The sequence below is a fragment of the Sus scrofa genome, chromosome 3, assembly GCF_000003025.6.
Source record: "Sus scrofa isolate TJ Tabasco breed Duroc chromosome 3, Sscrofa11.1, whole genome shotgun sequence".
In the NCBI taxonomy this organism is placed as follows: domain Eukaryota; kingdom Metazoa; phylum Chordata; class Mammalia; order Artiodactyla; family Suidae; genus Sus; species Sus scrofa.
In genome coordinates, this window is record NC_010445.4 from 101,440,246 (window position 1) to 101,465,579 (window position 25,334).

The 25,334-nt window shown below is 38.9% G+C and overlaps 3 protein-coding genes across 9 annotated transcripts in view; 1 reads left to right on the top strand and 2 right to left on the bottom strand.

Annotated features, from left to right (window-relative positions):
* Nucleotides 1-8,827, bottom strand: part of ARHGEF33 (Rho guanine nucleotide exchange factor 33) — a 77,537-nt gene extending 68,710 nt beyond the window's left edge. The window contains 2 exon segments of the mRNA XM_021087591.1: nucleotides 2,834-2,903; nucleotides 8,477-8,827. The gene's annotated coding sequence lies outside the window, so the exon portion shown is untranslated.
* MORN2 (MORN repeat containing 2) lies at nucleotides 12,412-18,614 on the bottom strand. Of its 5 annotated transcripts, XM_003354856.4 has the most exons (6): nucleotides 18,487-18,599; nucleotides 15,696-15,754; nucleotides 15,546-15,596; nucleotides 14,471-14,577; nucleotides 13,648-13,784; nucleotides 12,412-12,649 (listed from the first exon to the last, which is right to left on the bottom strand). In XM_003354856.4, exons 5-6 carry the CDS (start codon nucleotides 13,782-13,784, stop codon nucleotides 12,547-12,549), a joined length of 240 nt encoding a protein of 79 aa, XP_003354904.2. In that variant the 5' UTR covers nucleotides 14,471-14,577; nucleotides 15,546-15,596; nucleotides 15,696-15,754; nucleotides 18,487-18,599; the 3' UTR covers nucleotides 12,412-12,546. The 5 variants fall into 5 exon arrangements, with proteins under 5 accessions (XP_003354904.2, XP_020943257.1, XP_020943261.1 ...); XM_021087598.1 differs by lacking the exon at nucleotides 15,696-15,754 and having other exon boundaries at nucleotides 18,487-18,611; XM_021087602.1 differs by lacking the exons at nucleotides 15,696-15,754; nucleotides 18,487-18,599 and adding an exon at nucleotides 18,311-18,411.
* The window catches only part of DHX57 (DExH-box helicase 57), a 74,307-nt gene continuing 67,581 nt past the window's right edge, over nucleotides 18,609-25,334 (top strand). Inside the window, exon 1 of one of the 3 annotated variants that reach the window (XM_021087593.1) lies at nucleotides 18,609-18,706. The gene's annotated coding sequence lies outside the window, so the exon portion shown is untranslated. Of the gene's footprint in view, nucleotides 18,967-25,334 lie in introns of all 3 variants that reach the window. The other 2 variants (XM_021087592.1, XM_021087594.1) reach the window with 2 other exon arrangements.

A 25,334-nucleotide genomic window follows, 5' to 3' on the forward strand; every position in this document is an offset into this window, starting at 1 on the left:
AACTAAACATGTAGACTGAGAAATCTTTCAGAGCACTACCTTTTAACAAGGACCAAAAGTTTATTGTATTTTAAAAAGGTTTTATGATTCCTCATACACACAAAATGGCTTATATAATATGTGTACAAGTTTAGTCCTCAAAGCCTTTATGGCATCTAAGTATATATTGTTTTTCATTCCACGAGTTTTTTCAAGGGCCGTACCTGCGGTGTGTGGAAGTTCCCAGGCTAGGGGTCGAATCAGAGCTGTAGCCACCAGCCTACACCACAGCTGCAGCAACACAGGATCCGTGCCAAGTCTGCAACCTATACTACAGCTCATGGCAACGCTGTATCCCTAACCCACTGAGCAAGGCCAAGGATTAAACCCTGGTCCTTGTGGATACTAGTTGGGTTCATTACCACTGGGCACGAAGGAAACTCCTGTAATTTTTAATGAATAATAAATAATAAACATTTATCAAGTGAATTATCCTTGAGACTTTATAGTCTTACCTCAATTATAAGGCCACTGCCAAGAAGTAGGAGGTATCGACTAATATTGGATATTTACGTAGGTATATCAAGTAAAGTACAAATAGAAATGAACCAGCTGTGACGTTATTTGTAACCTTGGCTTTGTACTACATTAATTTAAAACAAAATTACGAAAATAACTATAAAAGCAATACATGCTCAGTGTAGAAAAATTGAGAACCTGACCTATTTTATCCTCTTTCTCTTTCCTACTCTTTGCAGAGCCGATAGGAAACCAAATGGTCCATCAGGAGTTATTTGAGGACATTCGAGGCGAGAGGGTGAGGCAGACCAGGAGTAATACATACGCCCTGAGGCACCAACACTAGCTCATCTGTGCATGGGACCCACTGCAGTGAGGGGCAGGTGTACTGCTCAGACGTGGGGTTTTATCTTACAAACACAGTCTCAGAGCTTCAGCTTCCCAACTTCCTTTGTAAAAGCAATGACCTTCCACTCAATTCCATTTGATTTTAGCAACGTATCTTTTTAATAGCATATTATTTCATCAGTGATCCTCCAACAAATCTGAATCAAATGGTCTCATCTCCTTTTTACATCTTATTCTATCATCCACCTTAGTAGTCCCATGATCATTCATTTAGCCATGCGTTAATTATAGACTTCTCACCTACCAATGAAAATCTTGATCAAAACCCTTCAGTGACCCCTGTGGCTCAAATGTCCTAACACAATAGACAACCCCCTTCATTCTCTGGCCTCTACTTAGGCCTGAAAACTCATGTTTAGTGACTTTCATGTACACCGGGGGCTCCTATCACAAAGGCTTGTGGTTCCCTGTCCTTTCCAGGTTTTAGGATCTTAAATATGTCCTTTCCTCAGTGGACACCCTTCCCCCACCCTGGGCTTGCTGTCAAACTCTTCGTGTCTTTCAAGATTCTGTGCAAGTATCACCCTTCCCTTTCTTGACATGTCTCAGTAAAGTCCTTGCTTTTCTGTGCTGCCATAGCATCTTGCCCACACTTCTATTATAGTATTTATGTTAAATTACTAACTTAAAGTCTTACTTCTACAAGATCAGGGGTCTGTATACTCTCAGAATATCCATGAATCCTCCACATTATAGGCAGAATTTTATGGATTCCCTTTTTTTCTGGGGAGAAGTTTCAGAGCTTGCATCAGACTCTCAAAAGAGTCCATATTTTCTCTCTCAAAACCAAAATTAAGAACCACTGCACTATATTATGTGTCCCTGGGAAAGAAAGATTGAATTTTTTTTGTAATTCTAAAAAAATTTAAAAAAAAAATCTTTTTAGCTGTACCCGCAGCATGCAGAAGTTCCTGGACCAGAAATCAAACCTGAGCCACAGCAGTGACCATGCTGGATCCTTAACCATTAGGCCACCAGGGAACTCTAGAAAGAATGAGTTCTATTCTTTGAATCTCTATAGCTAGATGCCTATCATTAGCTGAATAAGCATTTCAGTTATTACTTAAAGGTATGCTAGTAAAGATATATAGTAAATTCAGCCTTCTCTATTCATTGATGTTAAGTAGACAGAAAATGTGACACAGTGAAAACTGTATTAGACAAAAGGAAAGATATGGAAGGTTTTCTGCCAAACTACTAAGAGTGGTCATGCTTAGAAAGAGGGATGGGGTGGGGGGGGATGGACTTTCACTTTTTACTTATACTCTTCTGTCTTGATCAAGTGTTTCTTTTACAATGTGCACCTTCTAGATCTGAAATTTTAAAATAATGTTCTGAACTATGGGACTTTTCTCTTAAGTGCATTAAACATCTAGCTTCAAATTCCAGTTCTGTCACTTAGTTTTATGACCCTAGAACCTTACTTAACCTTCATAAACCTATGTTTTCTCAACTGTAAAATGAGGATAAGACTTACCAATCCCACGTAATTATTATGTCACAAAGCCTACTATAAAGTGGGGACCCAGAATATATTAGTTGAATATAAAGTAGATGTTGTTATTAAGGTTTTTTTGCAATCCTCAAAGACATCCAAAATAAAACATAGTTCATTATTATCTCAATACCATGAGTAAACATTCATAAATGCAGTAAAAGTCTGATGTAACATGGCTGGTTTGTAAGGTGGCTGTTAGCTCTGACTGCTAACTGGTAAAGGAATCCCATGATATTTTCATTTATTTGTTTTTAAATGAGGAAGGGTTATAAAATTGTTCAAAATAATTTACAATATTTTCACTTCAAGAATAAAGTACAAGTACTAGTTTAATTTAAACTAAGTAAAGTCTAAATACAATGGCTTAAACTAAGCTCTCAGTTTATCTATGTTGTTACTAGTAACAAGTTCTTCGCAAATTTAACTCACCTCGGGGCCTCTCTCCACCAGTAGACATCATACCATGTTTTGTGAGGCTTTCCTGATTTCTTTAGAGGTTCTATAAAAAAATAAAATATCATTGGTAATGACAGGTACCTTGTAATTTATACTATCCTTTTTCCTTTTTCCCTACTCTCCCTCCTTTCTTTCTTTCATTCTCTCTCTTTTTCTTTTTGTGGCTACACCTGTGGCATATGGAAGTTCCCGGGCTAGGAGTCAAATCAGAGCTACAGCTGCCAGCCTATGCCACAGCAATAGCAACACTGGATCCAAGCCACATCTGTGACCTACATCACAGCTTATGGCAATACCAGATCCTTAACCCACTGAGTGAGACTAGGGCTTGAACCCACATCCTCATGGATACTATGTCAGGTTCTTCACCTGCTGAGCCACAACAGGAACTCTTCCTATACTGTCTCTACTAAAAGTTTTTATTATATATGCAATTGATTGTTTAAAATTTCTAGTAGTTAAAAATACATAAAGTAAAAAGTAAAGAGTTTGGTTTCTCTTAGCTTTTTCTTTTCTTTTTTTTCCTTTTTCTTCTTCTTCTTTTTTTTTTTTTTCTTTTTTTTTTTTAGGGCTGCACCCACGGCATGTGGAAGCTCCCAGGCTAGGGGTAAAATCTGAGCTGTAGCTGCCGGCCTATGCCAAAGCCACACCAGATCTGAGCTGTGTCTGTGACCTACATCACAGCTCACAGCAACACCAGGTCCTTAACCCACTGATTGAGGCCAAGGATCGAACCTGCATCCTCATGGACACTAGTCAGACTTGTTACCACTGAGCCACAACAGGAACTCCTTAGTTTTTTAAATTTTTAATTCACTTGGCTTTGGGTAGGCACAATGACCTCAGTATTTGTACTTTTGTGGTGACTAATAAAAATAAATTCTTATGTATTTAGAAACATAGCTGGAATACTCTAACATGGCTTAAGGGGCTTTGCTGAATCAGACGAATTCAAAGCAGTTCATTTGCTCTGAAAATAATGAAAGCCAAACATCTAGAGATTTTCCTAAATGAAATCACCTCCATTAAGTGACAAATTAAGTGGGTTTCTTGTAATGGGTTTTTCTGGAGGGGCTAACTGAGGTGCTCTGCAGTCAAAATTAAGTACAAACCCATTAGAAGAACACTCAATGAATTACATGTTTTCTGTGAGCATTACAGCAGGTTTCAAACCAGCTGTGTGTTTTTGTTTTGTTTTGTTTTGTTTTCATTATCTGAAGCCTCTTGGGCAATTTGGCCAAGAGGTCTCTGAATCTCTGGACTTTCAGTTTCTTGGTCTGTGTAGTTGACATAGCAGTCATAATAGTCACCTCACAGTGCGGATGTGAGGATTAAGGGAGATGAAGGCTGAGGGGCAGGGGCTGGGACTCAGGAGTGGGCAGTGGGTGGGAACGAAGGCTTACTTCGTCACCTTTGACATGTTTTTCAAGGTCCCTGGCCTTTATCCTAAGTGAATCTATATTTATTCCCAGGTCGGCTTGCTCTTTTTTCCCCCCTTTAACTTTACAGAAAATTTTTCTTAAAAGATTCTTGTTTGTGCAAATGCTGTTCTTTGTCCTAGAGGAATATGAGAGGCAATTTAAGGCCTTATTGTCTCAGTCAGTCACTGCTAGTTGTCACCCAATACTGGTTTTCTTTACTAACCCAGTTAAGAAATAAATATTCCCCCTTCTCCTTCACAGGTAGGTGCACCACGGGCATAGATTCTACCCATGAGTTCCAAGTAGAAATAATATGAGTGACTCCTGGGAAGTCTCCTTAAAAAGAGAACACGTCTTTTTCTTCCCCTTCCTCCTACCTGCTGACTGAACACCAATGAGATACATGGAGTTCTGGCAATCTTCTTGGACCAAGAGGTAAGTCACCAAGGACGGCAGAAGAGTAAGATGGAAGGAATCTTGGTCTCTCATACCAAGGAACTACGTGGATAGCTCTGGATTGCCTATCTATGGACCTTTTTTTTTTAGCATAAGAGAGAAACTTCAAGCTTATGTAAGCCACTATTATTTTTGTTTCTCCATCATATACAAATGAGCCCACCCTTACTGATATGCTGGTCTCCTAGAAAGTTGTCTTGAACTGAGAACCATTTTTAATTCTTAAAAGCGTTCTTATATTTCCTTTGATCCTATGTGAGCTTTCTACAATATATATTAACCCAAATTCTCCACTCTTCCGAAGCCTCAAGTGTATCACTCCTGTTCTTGTTTTTACCTTTTCTCTCTTGCATTACCCATGTTTTGGATGTTATACACTCATTTGAGCTCCTCAGAGAGGAATTTGGAAAATAGGGCCACTCTATTAGAGAAAAAAAAAAAAAAGGAATTTTGGCTAAAATTAAATTTTTAGCTTTTTTGTGAATTATAGGAAAAGCAAGTCCATTTCAACTCAACAAACATTTATTAAGCACATACCATGTAAAAAGCATGGTACCAGGTGCTGGGGGAAATATAAAGATGACTTCATTCCTGCTTCAAAGAGCTTAAAGTCTGATAGAAAAGATGAGATGTACAAATAACTAAGAGTCTATGATGGATTAGAATAAATGCAATAAGAAAAGTATAAAATGCCTAAGACTTTCAGAGGAGAAAAGATGAGTTCCAGTTGTGGAGATTAGAGAAAATTTCATAAAGAAGATAAGACTTGAGCTGGGCTTTGAATATGTCAAAATGGTAAAAAGGGGATCAGCAAAGGAACTGAGGTAGTATTTAGGTGGATTTAGGTGGCTTTATGGATCCCAGGGAGAATCAAGGGCAGAGTAGAAGGGAGGCTAGACAGATCGATTAGAGACAGATAGTGGTGAATATCTTCTTGGGAGCCTGCTCTGTAGTAGAGAGAATAAAGAGTCATTGAAAGCTTTTAAGCAAGGGATAACCAGATGACATCTCAAGTAATAAGATGACTCTTGTGACTGAGGAGGAAAGACCAGCTGCAGAGAGGCCAGGAGTGGGCACCCTTGGTGATCCAAGTAAAAGGTAATGATGGCCTGAATTAGGGAAGCAACTGTTAGAAAGGAAAGGAGGGCACAGACAGAAGCAATATTTCAAAGGTTTCTGCATGAGCTAAACGTATGCTTTACCCAGGAAAAAGAACTGAGCTGGAATTCCCTGATCCAGAAGTAAAAAAATCTATCCACAAAAGAATTTTTAAAATTATTTATTTAAACTGGGAAACTAAAAGGAGGCTGAATATGCTGTAATAATAAACTTATTGATTCCACAATTTTAGCAGAGTCTTAACTTTTCTTTTCGCCAGAGTCAGTTGGGGGTACATTAACTAATTCTGTTAGGAGATGGGGAAAGAATATTGAAAAGCAACTCAGAAAAGAATTGCAACCACCTCTTCTATCCCATTGTTTAACCTTTGCCCAAGTGGTAAAATACCAGATGCTGTTTGCCAGGTATGGTAAATAGCAGATGGCAGGGTATTTCACTTCTCCCCAGTTATTCCTTTACCCAACCTTATGCATAATCTCTACCCACCCTTCCCACCCACCCACTCCATAAGAAACATAGTGAAAATTTAAAAGAGGGAGGCTTTCTAAAGAGCATAGAATGTTTTAATATTTGTTTCTTCCTTGCTCACCAAAACCTTGTCCGCATAGCCCCCTCAAAAATGGAAAGGGCTGACATAGACTCATATAAAGTCACTACGTTTTCAAATAGCTTTAGGATAAATAACACCCTCCTCCCCCAAATCCTGAATAGCTACTTCTTTATTCTCAGGGGATAAATTGTAGAGATTTTCTCCAACGGACAAATTTGAGCATCTGATCTGCTGCTACTTTCTCTTTTTATTTTTCTGATTATTTAGGAAGGTCTAAATGGGTGGTAATACCCACTAATCTCTCTTTTCTCAGTAAGGGCTGGAGCAGACAACAAAATAATCATGAACCTACCAATCAGAAGAGTGTAATGCTTTGCAATTTATGGTTTAGTTCATCTTAATGTGGGGCACTGAGAGTAATAAACGAAATAATGAAGGTTTTTTCCCTTCCATGATTCCCAAGATGATTTCTGGCACTCTTGAAAGCATGGAAGTGATTAATCAAGTCACTGAGGACAAGCAGCAGTAAAATCATTGTCAAACTATGGATATTGGTTAAACTGTTTCACTCTCATGTAAGTGTGTGTGTGTGTGTGTGTGTGTGTGTGTGTGTGTGTGTGTTGAGAGCTGGTCAGTGGGAGAATCAGCATGTTCAACATTGTCTCTCAGAGAAGATTAGCAGGAATCATTAATTTAAAAGGTTTTTACATTTTATAAAAATCCAGAAGCTAATAACAATATTGAGCAATTCATACTCTAGTCCTAAAATTCAAAATCAAATGTTCTTAACCTGGGGTTCACAGATTGTGCTTCAGGCCGTCTGTAAACCTCCTAAAATTATGTGCAAAATTTGGTGTGATTTACCTTTTTATGCAGAGAGGGTGGGCTGTTTTCTAAAAATTCTTAAAGTGATCCTTGACCCCCCAAAAGGTGAACTCCAGCCATTAAAGAAAAAAGGAGGGAGGAAAGGGAGGGACAGAGGGAGAAGGGAAGGGGGAGGGGGAATAAAGAGAATCCAGGAATCTCAGTTCTGTCCCAAATCAAATCCATCAAATGTTTGTGAAATTTATACAATGCACTTATCTATTAACCTTTATATTTGAACTAAAAGTTAAAAAAATATGATCATTTTCCTTTCAAAAGCCTCTGAGGTTTCAAGTTGGTTTACATTGCATATTCAGAGCCCATGGTATTAGCAAAAATGTAGATGTTAATTAAATTCACAGAAACTATTTAGAATAAACATGTGCCCAAAAAGTTATTTCTTAGTATAAATTTCTGATTATTTGTGTTAAATCCTTCAGAAGTGTTCAGTTAAAAAGCTATACCATTTGTAGCAAATAAAACTTTTTATTGAAAGGAGTTATAAAAAAAGACAAAAGGGTTATACAAAGACCAATTTCTATATTTTTCAGAATACTATTATTTCAGCATATAAAACCCCTATAATTCCAATACTACTGATAATGGATTCCTATTCTCACTTAAAGTATAGAAAGCTTTCAAGTGAAATCCAATTCTTCTCATCACGCTCCCCAAAACCCCACAAGGGGTTTAGGCTTTTCACTAATGTTCCTATATAATTAATTAGCACATATTTTTCTATAAAGAAGAGTAAACTCATAGAATCCTCTATCCCTTTTCTATAATCCAAAAGGCATAAATTAACCTCCCTCTATTCCTAATCTTTTTCATTCTTTATTCTTTATCCCAAAGAGACATATTGGATTTATCTGCCTTATAAAACAAGAATTCAGTCATCCTTTCTTTAAAATTGCTCTCAAAATTTAATTCAGCTTCAACTAAATATGTAAATACACAAAACTCTTCAGTTTTCATTAGTTGACAACCTGCAAAGGCAGATTATGACATCATATAAAAATTAAGCAAGAAAATGAATGATATTTTACAAACTAACTTTTGAATAAAAAGTTATTTCTTTAAATGACTTCCTTAAATAAAGGTTAGCATATTTTGAATCTAAATTAGTAAGGATTTATGAGATTTCTTCTCTTATAAAAATATTTGCTCTCTCAATGCCTCTTAAAATACATAAAAGCACATACTTACCCCATGTTGCTTGCTGTGGTTATATCATCCTCGGATCCAGGCTTATCTGGATTCTGAATTAACTTAAAGGTTATAAAAAGAAGCAGTAGAGGTTTGCCTTCCCCAGAAAGGAGACTGTCATATGCTAACTAGGCTTTTAAATGAGGAAAACTAGTGTCTCTTCTAATTATATAAGCTCCAGGTCAAATTCTAGCATCAACTAATCAAATAACTGAACTGCATTTAGTTTCAAGGAGTAAAAAACTGTTTAAGAGGGATGACTTTAGTATCTTAGAAAATTCAAGATGAGCATTAAAAAGTTATATATAAATAAAAAGTTAAATATTTTAAAAGCAAAGTATATATCTTGCTACCTTAAATAATTCAAAGAAAAATGTTGGGAAAATTTAGTTTGCATGAAAGCAGTTTTTTTTTTTTTTTTATATTTTCCAGATTTGAGTTTGCATTATGTGTCCTGGTCCTTGAAAACTCTCACCTTGTTACTATTTATCTCTTTACAAATTCCAGTACAATAAAAATATTTAATTAAAAAAATTAAAATCATACCAGTTAATGCTAAGCAACATATCCAAAAATGTCTAATTTTTAAAATGTATCTTTGAAGACTTGTAATAGGGTCTTTTGAAATTAGAAGCTATTATTATGAGAAACTGTCAAAAATACCATCTTAATTTCAATATTTTAAGATATTTCAACTTAGATTTATAGGAGTACAACAAAAAATTAAAAATTTTTTTTGGCAGTGAGGCATTGAGAAATATAAGATTCTTCCTTCATAAGATTTTGAAGAGGGGAGTTCCTGTCGCGGCGAAGTGGTTAACGAATCTGACTAGGAACCATGAGGTTGCAGGTTCGGTCCCTGCCCTTGCTCAGTGGGTTGAGGATCTGGCGTTGCCGTGAGCTGTGGTGTAGGTTGCAGACGCGGCTCGGATCCTGTGTTGCTGTGGCTCTAGTGTAGGCCGGTGGCTACAGCTCCGATTAGACCCCTAGCCTGGGAACCTCCATGTGCCACGAGAGCGGCCGGAAAAATGGCAAAAAGACAAAAAAAAAAAAAAAAAATAAGATTTTGAAGGAAGAAATATGATACAGAAGTTACCTATTGCATTTACTATTTTGAGGGGGTCAATTTTAGAAAAAGAATTTCAACAAAACACTAGAGTCTTTGTTGTAATTTTTAATTTGTAGCTATAATGTACTGTTTTGGTAATTTTATTCATTTGTTTTTTAATTTTGGCTTTTTGTCTTTTTTTTTTTTAGGGCCGCACCCACAGCTTATGGAGGTTCCCAGGCTAGGGGTCTAATCAGAGCCGTAGTTGTCAGCCACAGCCACAGCCACAGCCACACTAGATCCGAAACACATCTGAGACCTACACCACAGCCCACGGCAACACCGGATCCTTAACCCACTGAGCGAGGCCAGGGATTGAACCCACAACCTCACGGTTCCTAGTCGGATTTGTTTCCACTGTGCCACGATGAGAACTCCCTGTTTTGGTAATTTTAAAATTATTTTATCTAAATGGTAAAAAAGATTTTTAGGTGTAGAATATGTGAGCACACACTGGTCTACTTTTTTAAAAATTGAGATGTATTTCACTTATGTCAGGGAGAAATAAATTTTTCTCTACCCTTTTAGGTTCATCTGGCTGGTCTAAGCATTACATTAAATTGGACATGAAACATATTAACAGGAGAAAATCGAACAAAAGTTTACTAACATGGGTATGGCCAAAGCCCTCACCCTAAATATCATCTTCAGCTAAAGACATAAGAGGATGTTAAGGGTAATGGTTTGGGACTTCAGAGGGGAGGAAGGCAATTCAAGTGGCGATGGAAAAGCAAGTTTGTAAAAGTTGGGCCATGCAGAGACAGTGAGACTCAGAGTGGACTCCAATCTCTAGGCAGCGCTGATTTTCCCCCACCACACGTAGCCTAAATTCTTTGCAGATATCTCTGGGGATACTTCTATTCTGGGAATGGAACCTTTATCTAAATTCTTTAGGCAGTTAAGGGTTGGGGGGTAAAAAGACAGACTTCGGGAGTCTTCTGTTTCTTAAAAATCATCACCCTAAATTTATCCTCATGCCAAAGAGACACATCTTGGGGTGGCAAATTTTGCTCCCCTACACATTACATACATAAAATTTGCCCTTTTATTTTTTTTTTTTGTCTTTTTGACTTTTTCCAGGGCCACACCCACAGTATATGGAGGCTCCCAGGCTGGGGTCAAATCTGAGCTGTAGCCACCGGCCTACACCACAGCCATAGCAACACGAGATCTGAGCCGTGTCTGCGACCTACACCACAGCTCACGGCAACGCCGGATCCTTAACCCACTGAGCAAAGCCAGGGATCAAACCCACAACCTCATGGTTCCTAGTCAGATTCGTTAACCACTGAGCCACAACAGGAACTCCAAATTTGCCCTTTTAATATGAACAATTCAATGATTTTTAGTACTCATAAGCTTGTGCAACCACTAATTCTAGAACATTTGCATCACCCCAGAAAGAAACCCAACACCTCCTAATTCTTCCCCCCCTGGCAACCACTAATCTACTTCCTGTCTATGGATGTGCCTATTCTGGACATTTCACATAATAAGCCATATAATATGTGTCCCTTGTGCTTGGCTTCTCTGACTTAGTACAATGTTTTCAAGGTTTATTATATTATAGCTTGTGTTAGTACTTCATTCCTTTTTATGGCCGAATAGTATTCCATTGTACAGCTATACCACATATTATTTATTAATTCATCAGTTGATGGACATCTGGGTTGTTTCCAATATTGAGCTATTAATAATGCTGCTATAAATATTCATATATACATCAGTTCTCTTGGGTGCATACTTAGGAATTGTTGGGTCATCTGGTAATTACATGTCAACTTCTTGAGAAACTGTTTTCCGCAGTGGCTGTACCATTTTTCATTCCCACCAGAAGTATTTTAGATTTCTAATTTCTTTTTTTTTTTTTTTTGTCTTTTGTCTTTTGCTGCTGTTGTTGTTGCTATTTCTTGGGCCGCTCCCTCAGCATATGGAGGTTCCCAGGCCAGGGGTTGAATCGGAGCTGCAGCCACCGGCCTACGCCAGAGCCACAGCAACGCGAGATCCGAGCCGCGTCTGTGGTCTGTGACCTACACCACAGCTCACGGCAACGCCGGATCTTTAACCCACTGAGCAAGGGCAGGGACCGAACCCTCAACCTCATGGTTCCAAGTCGGATTCGTTAACCACTGCGCCACGACGGGAACTCCTAGATTTCTAATTTCTCCACATCCTTCCCACTCTTTGTTATCTGTCCTTTTCAATATATACAAATCAGTGATTGTGACCTTACTGTAGGTTTAGTTTGCATTTCCCTAAAGAATAATGATGTGAACATCTTTTCATTGGCTTATCTGACATTTATATATTTTCTTCAAAGAAATGTCTATTCAAATCCTTTGCCCATTTTTACATTGGGTTGTCTATATGTTTATATGTAAGAGTACTGTATATATTCTGGAAACTAAACCTTTATCAGATACGTGTTTGCAGGAGTTCTCTCATGGCACTTTGTGCTAAGGATTTGTTGTCACTCCAGCAGCCTGGATCACTGCTCTGGCATAGGTTTTCTAGACCCAGGAACTTCCACATGCCTTGGGCAAGGGCAAAACAAAACAAAACAAAAGATATATGATTTGCAAATATTTTCTCCCTTTCTGTGAAATGTCTTTTCATTTTCTTGATAGTTTCCTTTAACACACAGATACATTTTTAAAGACGACGAAACTTAGGTACAGGATTGGAAATTGACTTTGTCAAGATCTGAACAGTTCAGCTATATTTATTAAAATGAGCAAACTCCCAATTGAGTCTCAGTAAAAGGTATTTTTTCATATAATTTATTTTAAACTAATTATAAGATGATCAAAATAAAGTTCAAAAAGGCGTAAGTGAGTGATGGTTTTATTGGCAAAATTATAATATGTAGGTAGTGTATGAAGTTATTTCAGATGACAGATTTAGTTGTTTTCCTTACAGCTAAAAGCTTGAATTACTACATTAAAAGATCACTGCAGAACATCTACATGTGCAGCTTTAGTCTCAGGCCTGGAGCAGCTTTGAAATGGAAGTTACCACACCATTCTAGTCCTTGGATATCAGTATATTGTCCTTCACCTTCCACCCTGAAACAGGAAAAAGAAAATCTGCTCATTAACCAAAACCAAATATTTGCAATCCAGATGTAAGACTGTCTAGTATATTACATACTATAGCTAAGGAATTGTATCTTTCCACTTTCAAACTTTGCTTTAAAACCTGGCATCCCACTTTAATATCCTACAAAAAATAGTATTATTCCAAACAAATATTTTCATTATACAAATTTTGGTGTCTGAGATTTTAGGATCACAAATGCTTAGTTTACACAAAACCAACACAGTCAAAAGATGAAAAGTTTATACTAGTTATCTTGATTAGTTCACCAATTTATTCGACAAATATTTATCAATGTTCAACTATGTCTGAGGTGCTATGCTTTATGCTGGTGTTTTCTGGACTCCTTGGAGTGGTGAAAAAGCACTTCACATAACCAAACAGACATTTATCCCATGGGCTAGATTTTTCTCCCTTTATTAACATCAGCAGAAAAAAGTTTATATGTTGTCATCACAGATTTGGTTATTATTTGATTATTGTGATAACCACTTCATGATATGTTAGTCAAACCATCATGCTGAACCTCTTGAAATTATACAGTGCTGAATGTGAATTATATCTCAAACTAGAAGAAAAAAATAAAATTTAAAACTAAAAAAAAAAGTTTATTAAGACATTTCAAGTGAAAATAATTTCACGCCTAAATTTTCCCAGTAATTGCAACAAGCTCTCCATTTCCAGTATGACTGCAAAAAGCTTTATAGGAATAGAGGAGTCAAGAGGAAATAAATGAAATATCTAATAGATTATCACCAAGAATGATATTTTCTTTTGGAGTTTCATGATGGCTTTAGCCTCTCTTTTTTTCCCCCTAAAATATTACCTAACAATTCTTCCAAAATACATTATAAACATATTTTAACTAAATACATTTAGTTAAATGAAATTTATCATTAACTAAATTTTTAAGTAAATGTGCCTAAGAAGAATCTTTTACAGGTACAGTGACTTCTTTTAAGCTTACCTATTTTCATTGAAATTTCCAGTGTACTTTGCCCCAGTTGGGAATGTATAAGTCCCCAATCCGTGAAACATATTGTCCTTAAAGTGTCCTTCATATACTGCTCCTGAAAAATGTTCAAGTCTTCCAAAACCATTCATCTATTTGTAACAAAGGAAATGACCTCAGTAACTAACCTTCAGTTTCCCTAGAACACTTCAAAAATATACATATGCCTATCATCCACTTAGTCATTATTTACTCTATCATTGTATCCCCCTTTATTTCCACAAAAATAAGACAACATTTTTATGCATCTCTCTGTGAAGCCCACCAAGTCAGTGTTCTGGGACACCTGGGGGGGGCATGATGATAATATCAGGTGTCCTCAAGATATCTTGAATATATCAAAAACCTTAAAGGACAACCAGTTTAGTTAGCCTAGGAAAGGCACAAAGAAGTTTTGTTAAGAACAAGTATTTGTATTCAAGCAGACTCAAGAACATAGTTTGGTTTCATCACTTACTTGCTGGGTAGAAACTTCCTGATTTCCCTCAACTGTAAAACAGAAATATTAATGGTATCTAACTCATGAGGTTGCTATGAGGGTTAAATGAGAAAAAAGTATGTAATGAGTTTGGTTTGCTCAATGCATAGGAAATGAGAAAAATGATGATGATGGTACATAAATTTAATGCTATTCATATGTGAATATATGTTCAATATAATCACTGTTATTTTTATTGTGCTGTCTACTCATATGTGTTTTTTGATTAATGGTGAAGCTCCTGGAGTCATTTAACCAATAGAGTTATTTATCCACCATCAGTGTTCAAAACAACAATACCTTGTCATCTTTCCAGCTTCCTGTGTAGACAATCCCATTAGGAGTGGTATGAATACCTATTCCATTTCTCTCAAAGACTCCAGAAGATGTTCTTGTACAGTCCCCATCTAAACAAGAGAGAAGGGCATTCCCCCTTTGGCACAGCAGAAACAAATCCGACTAGTATCCATGTGGATGCAGGTTCGACCTCTGGCCCTATTCAGTGGGTTGGGGATCTGGCGTTGCCGTAAGCTCTGGTGTAGGTCACAGATACGGCTCAGACCTCACGTTGCTATGGCTGTGGTATAGGCTGGCAGCTGCAGCTCCCATTCAACCCCTATCCTGGGAACTTCCAGATGTCCCAGGTGTGGCCCTAAAAAAATAAATACATAAATAAACAAGAGAGAAATCCTGAAGATTATAAATGAGAATGCTGTTTGACTAAGTAAGAAAGAATTTATGTTCAGGCTTTATCAGAACTGCATCCCTATGGGTCTCTTTGGCTCCCTAGCACTGAAACCAATGAGACTAGAAATGAGGAGCTCCATGGACCTAAAAGGTCTTGTAATCATTGAGACTCAAGGGCAGGAAGATTGACATATGGCTATGGGCCTCCCATAGGTTTCCAAGGCATACTATATGCACTTAACATTAGAGTTTAGATTTAAAACCTGTGGAGTTCCTGTTGTGGCTCAGTGGTTAACGAACCCGACTAGCATCCATGAGGATGCAAGTTCAATCCCTGGCCTGGCTTAGTGGCTTAAGAATCTGACATTGTCGTGAGCTGTGATGTAGGTTGCAGCACAGCTTGGATCCTGAGTTGCTGTGGTTCTGGTGTAGGCCGACAGCTACAGCTCTGATTCAACCCCTAGCCTGGGAACCTCCATATGCCACGGTTCAGCCTTAAAAAGACAAAAGACAAAAAAAAAAAAAAATTAGATTTAAAACCTGTACATCTATTACTCTTTCTATGTTATTTATTTAATGGAGTTAATATCTCAATAGTAGTTTTAGAAAGTGTGACAGTCTTTGTTTTGTATTCTTAAGCTATTTAATTTTAGTCTCTATAGAAAAAGTAATTGAAATATATGCTTACCATACTTGTCCCCATTTGGAAATATAAAGTTTATCTTAAATACTTCTGGAGCTGTTTTAAAAGATTTCAGAAAATTTATGTAAACTTAAATATTTTTACATCATAAAACCTATAACAAATGTGCTTAAAGAGCAAACCAAACAGACTTACTTCAAATGATCACAAGCATATCATGATTACTTGGCATTTCCATAGTCTAGTGTAGGGTCCTTAGGAAATAAATAGTTCTATTTTCATTTGTTTGATTATTATGACAGCTTTATTAATATACAATTCACATACTACAAAAGTTACCCTTTAAAATTATACAAAATTATATTTCCTAGCGTACTCAGAATTGTTTGTCACCACAATCTAATTTTAGAATTTTTTTTTTCAGGGCCACATCTGCAGCATATGGAAGTTCCCAGGCCAGGGGTTGAATTGGAACTGCCGCTGCTAGACACCAAATCGGAGCCATGTCTGCGAACTACACCATAGCTCACTGCAATGCTGGATCCTTAACCCACTGAGCGAGGCCAGGGATCAAACCCAAATCTTCATGGATACCAGTCGGGTTCATTCCACTGAGCCACAATAGGAACTTTAATTTTAGAATATTTTAGTCACCTCCAAAAGAAATTCTGTACACATTAGCATTTACTCTCCATTACCCTAATTCCTACCCCTCACCCCTTACCCCAGCCTCTGGCAATCACTAATCTAGTTTTTGTCTCTATGTGGTGGTATACTCTAGACATTTCATAGAAATGGAATCACACAATATGTGGTCCTTTGTGATTAGCTTCTTTTACTTAGTTCAAGTTTCATCCATACTATAGTATGTATCAGTACTTCATCACTTTTTATTGCCAAATAGTCATTGTAGGGAGTTCCCATCATGGCTCAGTGGAAATGAATCTGACTAGTATCCATGAGGACGCAGGCTTAATCCCTGGCCTTGCTCAGTGGGTTAAGGATCCGGCATTGCAGTGAGCTGTGGTGTAGGTCGCAAATGTGGCTGGGATCTGGTGCTGCTGTGGCTATGGTGTAGGCAGCAGCTACAGCTCTGATTTGACCCATAGCCTGGGAACCTCCACATGCCGTGGCTGCAGTCCTAAAAAGACAAAACAAAAACAAATAGTCCATTGTATGAAAATAACACATTTTGTTTATCCATTCATCAGTTGATGGACAGCTCAGTTGTTTCCAGTTTTGGCTGTTATGAAAAATGCTATGAACATTCATGTATAACTTTTTGTATGGACATATGTTTTTATTTCTCTCGGGTAGCCTGTGATTGTTGACTGTCTCACAGAAGTAAGGTAGAATGAGCAATATCTGATTTGGCAGTAAGAGGAAATAGAACATTAAGAAAGATAGTAAGTGAGGAGATGAAGAGATGTAGGGGAGGGAAGGGAGTCCAAACAGAGTGAGATTGGAGTGGAAACCAGGTTAAAAAAGGACAAATGAAAACCCCAGGCCTGGACGGTGGGGGTGGGATGGGGTAGAATCTATGCCTCAGAGCCCTGGGACATTGAGTGGACTAAAACATTAGAAACTTATTTTTTTCAATACTGAAGAAAACATATGCAGAAAAGATAAGTAAACTATAACTTCTAGGACAATACTACAAGAATGTTACTCAAAGTGTGGCTCATGCATCAGAATCATCCGGGATGCTTTACAAGTTCCTAAGCCCTGCTCCACCCAACTGAATCAGAATCTGTATGCATGGGACAAGAGAACTGATTTGTTCTTTCTTTCTTTTCTTTTTACCACAGGACCTGCGGCATATGGAAGTTCCCAGGCTAGGGGTCATATTGGAGCTGCAGCTGCCGGCCTATACCACAGCCACAGCAACACCAGATCCGAGCTGCATCTGCAAACCTACACTACAGCTCATGGCAACTCCGGACCCTTAACCCACTGAGCAAGGCCAGGGATCAAACCCACATCCTCAGGGACACTACGCTGGATTCTTAAACTGCTGAGCCACAACAGGAACTCCTGAGAAGTGATATTTTTAATTTAAAAATTAATGTGAGTGCCCGTTGAGAAAGGCTAGAAGCTCATCCCCTCTGAGGAAGAGTAAATAAACACAATAGACATAAGACTTTGTAATACTATAACATAATCAGAGAGAAAGGGAAGGTATAGCAGCCTTGAGAAAGGAGCAGATGCTCATGAAAAAAATATTCAATTAGCAATCTAGGAAACAATAATGTAGTTGTTGATATAAAATGCCTTAGGAGGGCTGAATAGCAGAATGAATACCATAGACAAGTAAATTAGCGAACTGGAATACAAGGTTGAAAAATTTTCCCAGAAAGAGGCATAAAGAAAAACAGAGAAATCACCTGACAAGGCTTTTCATATCTCTCCTCACCCCCAGATTCTTCTAGGAGCCCCCATAACACTCTGGGCCTGTTCCTACGGTAGTATTAGGGTTCTATGAAAATAACGTTTTAGTGCCCGGGTCTCTTCGCGCACCCTACTCCTCTGGGTCAGGATCAGGGATTTCTCACCCTACTGTTCAGCTCTGTGCTTAGTACTTACAGGTGGAAACTGAAAGTCTAGTGAATGCGTGGCACTTGGGAGGATTCGCTAAATGCTTACTAAGCAGAGCACTAAACATGTTCGTACAAGAAACCGAACTGTTTACAATTACCCTTAAATGGTTTCACATTCGAAATTTTGGAATGTTGGAGCTAGCGGAAGGGAACCTAAGAGATCGAGACCATCTGGCCAGAGAGGAAACAGAAATCAGAGAGGCTGGCACTTGCCTAAGATGTCACAACAGCCAAATGAGAATCCAGGTCTCCAGATTCCCACACCAGGAGCTCGCCATGCCCCCACCTCACCCGCACTGTAGACGCTCAGGAAATAGGTCACATTCAGTGCGAGTTCTACCTAAAGGGGCTCTTTTCCGTCCGGGGCGTTGGGAGGATAGGACACTCACTTGACACAGAGGTGCTGGAGAGATTCTCAGGACTCTGCGATTCCCCTTGGGCCGCCAGCTCGGTGGCCCAGAGGGTATGAAGGGGTGGCCCAGCACTGATTACGACTCGGTTGCTAGGGCGACCAGGCACCTCTCACCCGGAAGTGAATATGTAGGTTGAGCCAATCAGAAGGCGCCAGGGCTTTGCTGCTGCAGCTGGGCGGCCGCGCAGCCACACCAGGTGAGGTCCCAGTGGGTGGCGGCGGCTCACTGGTGGGCCTCCTGGCCGCTGGGCTTTAGGTCCTGACAGCCGCCCCGGGAAGCAGCGCTGCGAGCCCAGGACGGCTTCCTCTTCCGCGGACGAGGAATGTATGGCCGTGTGCGTGGTCTCTTCGTCTCCCTGGTTGTCAGTGTGCCGACCCTTCTACGGCTTCCGTCTCCCGGAGCGGTCAGGATCTGAGGATCCTCCCGGCCCGGTGGGATCCAGCCTAACTGGGGCCGGTGAGTCTGCAGCATCAGGATCCAACCTGGGACTGGGCCAGCCGGGGGTGGGCAGCTGGGGTTGTTCACGCTCAGGCTGGGGTCGGAGGAGGTGAATTCATGTTCCGAGCAGGATAAAGGGGATTGGAGGGGTTCAGGCCCCGTTTCCTGTCTCTGTCTCTAGTCTGTGGCTCTTTGGGGGAGAGGATTGGCTACGAAGTATGCTGGAATAAAGGTACCGAGTCAGGGTATCTGTAAGGAGCTGGATGTATGGAGTCAGTCAAAGATTTGCCTGGGCAGGGAGTGGTGTGTAGTCAGTTTTCAGTGCCTTGTTTGGTGATTCTGTTCTTGGCAGCCAAACCTGTGTGTGAAGCAAAGGATACTTTTTCCAGACAAACTTAGGTTCCTGTGTTCACGGTGAACAAAGATAGTTGGAATCTTCCCAAGCTAAATGGATTTATGATGCTTTGGCATCTTATGGCCCTACCTGGCCAGGAAGAAGCTCCCATTCCCAGGGATAGCTAATTAACAAATAACCTGTGGGCACACCTTCAAATGCAAACCAACCAATCCTGCATCCTTACTTCCACCCACTTTGTCTAACCACCAAGCCAAATAGTTCCCTTGCCCTAAATCAGCCCTGGGCCAGGTACCAGGCAACCAGGGACAGTTCCTAAGCCTTAGAGTTTGTAGGAATTACTCGAACTAGCTAATTCTAAACTGTTTACCCCGCCCTGCCTCACCTTTCCCTTGGAAACCCCAAGAAAGGCAGTGGCCTGTGCCTTCCCCTTGTTCCTTTCTGCCTCCTGACCCACCGTGGCATGGCATGCCTCTCCTTTCTAGAGGAGCTGTAAGTAACATTCAACTTTTCTTTCATTGTATTGATCTCTCTGTGTTGGCACCCAGTCACCTTTATAAATTAAACCCAGGCACAAATCAAAGGGGGGCTGGCTTAATGTTAAATTTTGAATTGAAGATACACGGTACATGTTTGTGGAGAGTAAGAAAGAGGTATGGGAAAAGGAATTTCAGCTTTGGAGTCTTTTTCTCTTTTCTTTTTTTCTTTTTTTACAGCCACACCTGCAGCATATGAAAGTTCCCAGGCTAGGGGTGGAATTGGAGCTGCAGCTGCTGGCCTATGCCACAGCCACAGTAACACCAGATCTCAGCTACATCTGCATCTATTCTGCAGCAAGACCAGATCCTTAACCCGCTGAGCAAGGCCAAGGATCGAAACTGCATCCTCATGAATACTAGTTTGATTCTTAACCCACTAAGCTGCAACAGGAACTCCTGGAGTCAAATAGATTGTTTCAGACCCTGGCTCCAGACTTTGGTTCTATTGTTGGTGACATTATACAAGTCATATAATTTATCTGTACTCTAGTCTCCTCTTGTATAAAACTTAGAAAATAATATTTACGTTATATGTGTTTTAGAGAATTAAATGAGATAATCTTATCTTTCCCCTCAATACAGACCTGTATATCCAACTACCTTCTACATATGTCCATTTGAGTATCTAAAAGGTATCTCAAATGTAACATCCGTTCTGATATTTTGACTCTTTCCCTATCTTTTCCTACCCAATATTCCCATTCTGATCACATGGCTGAGTACAGAACCCCTATTCACCTAGTTAATCTAGGCTCTAAAATCTTACAGTCATTCTAGACACTTCTTTCTCATACCTTTCATCTAATTCATCTACCTTTAAAATATGTGGAGAATCTATGACCACCCTTCAGCTCTACTTGCTCCCATCCTAGTCCAGCCCACTATTTTTGTTTTTGTTTTGTTTTTAATCACCAGCTTGAATAATTGCGGTAGTTTACTAACTGGCCTCTTGGTTCTCCTTACCTCCATACAGTCTTTTTATTCTCACGTAGCAGCTAGAGTAGTCGTTTTAAAACCAAAGTTGGTCATATCAAGCTTTTCTTCTGCTCTTCAGTGACTTTCTATATATTTAGAATAAAACTCAAAGTTCTTCCCAGGACTTACATGGCCCTCTCCACTGTCTGATCTGACCTCATCTCCTTTCCTCACTGCATTGCAGACCCACCAGACTGCTTTCTGTTCATTCAACCCAGTGCATTGAAGATGTTCTGGGCTTGGCTCCTCTTTTATCTATTATCGAATTTGTTTAGAATGTTCTTTTCACAAATATTTAATGCCTTATTTTCTCAATATGTTCAGGTATCTGTTCAGATATGATCTCAGAGAGATGACCACTCTTACCTGACTGCTCTATTTAAAATAACAGACTCAGGAGTTCCTATCGTGTTTGAGTGGTTAACAAATCTGACTAGGAACCATGAGGTTGCGGGTTCAATCACTGGCCTTGCTCGGTGGGTTAAGGATTCAGCATTGCCATGAGCTGTGGTGTAGGTCACAGATGCAGCTCGGATCCCACATTGCTGTGGCTCTGGTGTAGGCCAGCAGCTACAGCTCCGATTAGACCCCTAGCCTGGGAACCTCCATATGCTGCGGGTGCAGCCCTAGAAAAGGAAAAAAAAAAAAACAGACTCAGTTTTTCTTTTTCTTCATAGAGCATTTAACAGATATTGTATATTTATTTGTTTATTTTCTGTCTACCCTCTAGAAGGTAAGCTTCACAAGGAGGAATTTTGTCTTTGCTGTTGTACCCCTAGGATCTGGCACATAATTAGTGCTCAGTAAATATTTTTGGAATGAATGAATCAATTAATCTCCATTTTCACATCAGTCATTTATTCAAGCTTCAGTCATTCCTCAGATACATGTTGAATTCCTACTACATGCCAGGCACTGTATCAGAGTATGATAGTAATCAAAATAGATATGACCCTTGCCTTCATAGAGCTTTCTGAGAGGAGGAGTTAGGTGATAAACATAGGAGAAACAGTAAATATGTGTAATTATGAAGGATTTTGAAGAATGGAGTATCAAGAGAACTAGTTTAATTTCTATATATCTGTGATTTTCCAATTATTTTCCTGCTTATTACTAATTTCGGTGTATATTTTTGTTGGGTAGAGTGTTCCATAGATGTCTCTTAGATCTAGTTGATTTATACTGTGTTTCAGGTCTGCTGTTTCCTTCCTGATCTTCTGTCTAGTTGTTTACCAATTTTGAAAGTGGGTATTGAAGTTTCCTACTGTTATTATGCATTGTCTATTTCTGTGTTTATTTCTGTCAGTTGCTTCATGTATTTTGGTGCTCTGTTATTAAGTGCTTATATGTTTATAACATATCTTCTTGATGGATTGACTCTTATCATTATGAGCTATCCTTTATCTCTATTAGACACATTTGCTTTATAGTCTATTTTGTCTGATATTAGTATAGCCACTCCAGCTTTCTTGTGGTTGTTGTTTGCATGATTTATCTTTCCATCCTTTTACTTTTCACCTATTTATAGCTTTGAATTTAAAGTGAGAGATAGGAGTTCCCGTCATGGCTCAGTGGTTAACGAATCCGACTAGGTACCATGAGGTTGCGGGTTCAATCCCTGACCTTGCTTAGTGGGTTGAGGATCCGACGTTGCCGTTGCCATGAGCTGTGGTGTAGGTCTCAGACACGGCTTGGATCCCGAGTTGCTGTGGCTGTGGTGTAGGCCAGCGGCTACAGCTCTGATTAGACCCCTAGCCTGGGAACCTCCGTATGCCTCAGGAGCGGCCTTAGAAACGGCAAAAAAAAAAAAAAAAGTGAGAGATAGACAGCATATAGTTGCATCATGTTTTTTATACAGGCGGATACTTTGTCTTTCGATTGAATTGTTTACCCATTCAGATTTAATGTTATTATTGATATCGTGGTATTTACATTTGCCTTTCTACTTTTTGTTGTTTATATGTCTCATATCTGTTTTATTTCTGTATTTCTAATTTACTGCTTTCTTTTGTTTAAAGTCATTAAATGAATATTTTGTAATGCAGTATTTTAATGTCTTTAATTATTTTTTTGCCTTTTTTTGAGTTTTTGTGGTTTTTTGTGACCTCTCTAGTGTTTATCATATACATCTTAACATCAGAATCAGTCTCACATTTATACTAGTTCAATTTCAGTAATATATAGAAATATTACTCTCATAAAGCTGTATTCCTTTCCTCTCCTCTCCTTTTTTTTTTTTTTTTTTTTTTTGGCTTTTTGCCATTTCTAAGGCCTCTCCCTCGGCGGCGTATGGAGGTTCCTAGGCTAGGGGTCGAATCAGAGCTGTAGCCTCTGGCCTACGCCACAGCCACAGCAACACCAGATTCGAGCTGCGTCTGTAACCTACACCACAGGTCACGACAATGCCAGATCCTTAACCCACTGAGCAAGGCCAGTGGTCGAACCCGCAACCTCATGGTTCCTAGTTGGATTCATTAACCACTATACAATTGTTATAGTATAATATATATGTATAATAATATAGTACGTTGTTATAGTTAGTATTTTACTATCAGTAGTCATTTTCTTATCTCAGTACAGCCATGATCCCACTAACCTGCATTGTGCTGTTATTAGCAAATATATTACATTTCTATATATTGTAAGCCCAATGTTATATCATATATGTATTACTTTATGCAATTGCTTTTAAAATTGGTTATGAGAAGAAAGGAGAAACTGTGCATGTATACTTTTTTTTAATTTTTTAAATTTTTTTTTTTATTTTTTATTTTTTTGTCTTTTTGTCTTTTGTTGTTGTTGTTGTTGTTGTTGCTGCTGCTATTTCTTGGGCCGCTCCCGCAGCATATGGAGGTTCCCAGGCTAGGGGTTGAATCGGAGCTGCAGCCACCGGCCTATGCCACAGCGCACGGCAATGCCGGATCGTTAACCCACTGAGCAAGGGCAGGGACCAAACCCGCAACCTCATGGTTCCTAGTCGGATTCGTTAACCACTGCGCCATGACGGGAACTCCTATACTTTTTTTTTGTTATTGCATAATTACCTTTACTGATGCTCCTTTTTTATGTGGATTCTAATTGTCATTGAGTGTCACTTACTTTAGGTAGAAAAAATTCCTTTTGTATTTTTTTGTAAATCAGGTCTGCTATCAACAGATTCTCTGATTTTATCTAGGAAAGTTTTTACTTCACCTTCATTCTTGAAAGATAGCTTTACTGGATATAGGATTTTTTTTTTTTTTTTTTTTTTTTTTTAGGGATATGCCTGTGGCATATGGAAGTTCCCAGTCCAGGGGCTGAGTCGGAGCTGCAGCTGCCAGCCTATGTCACAGCATAGCAACATGGGATTCAAGCCACATAGGCAACCTACACCACAGCTCCCGGCAACGCCAGATCTTTAATACACGGAGTGGGGCCAGGGATTGAATCCCCATCCACGTGGATACTGCTAGTCCAGTTCGTTGCCACTGAACCACAACGAGAACTTGTGGATATAGGCCTCTTGATTGACAGTTGTTTCTTTGAGTATTTAATATGTTTTGTCACTGCCTTCTCGTCTTCATTGTTTCTGCTAGAAGGTCAGCTATTAACCTTATTGGAGTTACACTTGTAAGTAGCAAGTAGTTTTTCTCTTACTGCTTTCAAGATTTCTCCTTATCTTTAACTTTCAGCATTTTTAGTGTAATGTGTCTATTTATGGATCTCTTTGTGTTTATTCTTCTTGGAGTCTTTTGAGCTTCCTGGATGTGTAGGTTATTGTCTTTCAATAAATTTGAGAAATGTTCTGCCATTATTTCTTCGAATATTATTTCTGTTCTTTTTTATTCTCTCTCTTCTGTCCTTCTGGTGCTTCTATAGTGCATACTAATAACTTTGGACTTAGTTTGGGTGTAGTTAGTTTGGCTTAGTTTGGGCTTCATTTGTCTTTTTTTCCTTGTTCCTTGAGGTGTAAATTTAGGTTGAGATGCTTTTTTTTCTTAATGTAGTCGTTTTTGCTATAAACTTCTTTTAGAATACCTTTTGCTGCATCCCATAAGTTTTGATGTGTTGTATTCCCACTTTCAATTATTTCAAGATATTTTTAAATTTACCTTTTGATTTCGTCTTTGACCCATTGGTTGTTCAGGAAGATGTTATTTAATTTCCACATATTTATGAGTTTTCCAGTTTTCATTCTGGTATTGATTTCTAATTTCATACCATTATGGTCAGAAAAGATACTTGATCTGATTTCAGTCTTCTTAAATTTGTTAAGACTTGCTTTATGGCCTGGCATATGATCTGTCCTGGAGAATGTTCCATGTGCACTTGAGAAGAATGTATATTTTGCTGCTGGTGGGTGGAATGTTCTGTGTATATCTGTTAGATCTATTTGGTTTAAACTGTAGTTCAAGTACATTGTTTCTTTACTTATTTTCTGTCTGGAGAATCAGAAACCCAGGGGTTTTAAGTCCCCTATTATTATTGTATTCCTGTCTATTTCTCTCTTCAATTAATTACCTTAATATTTTGTGGCC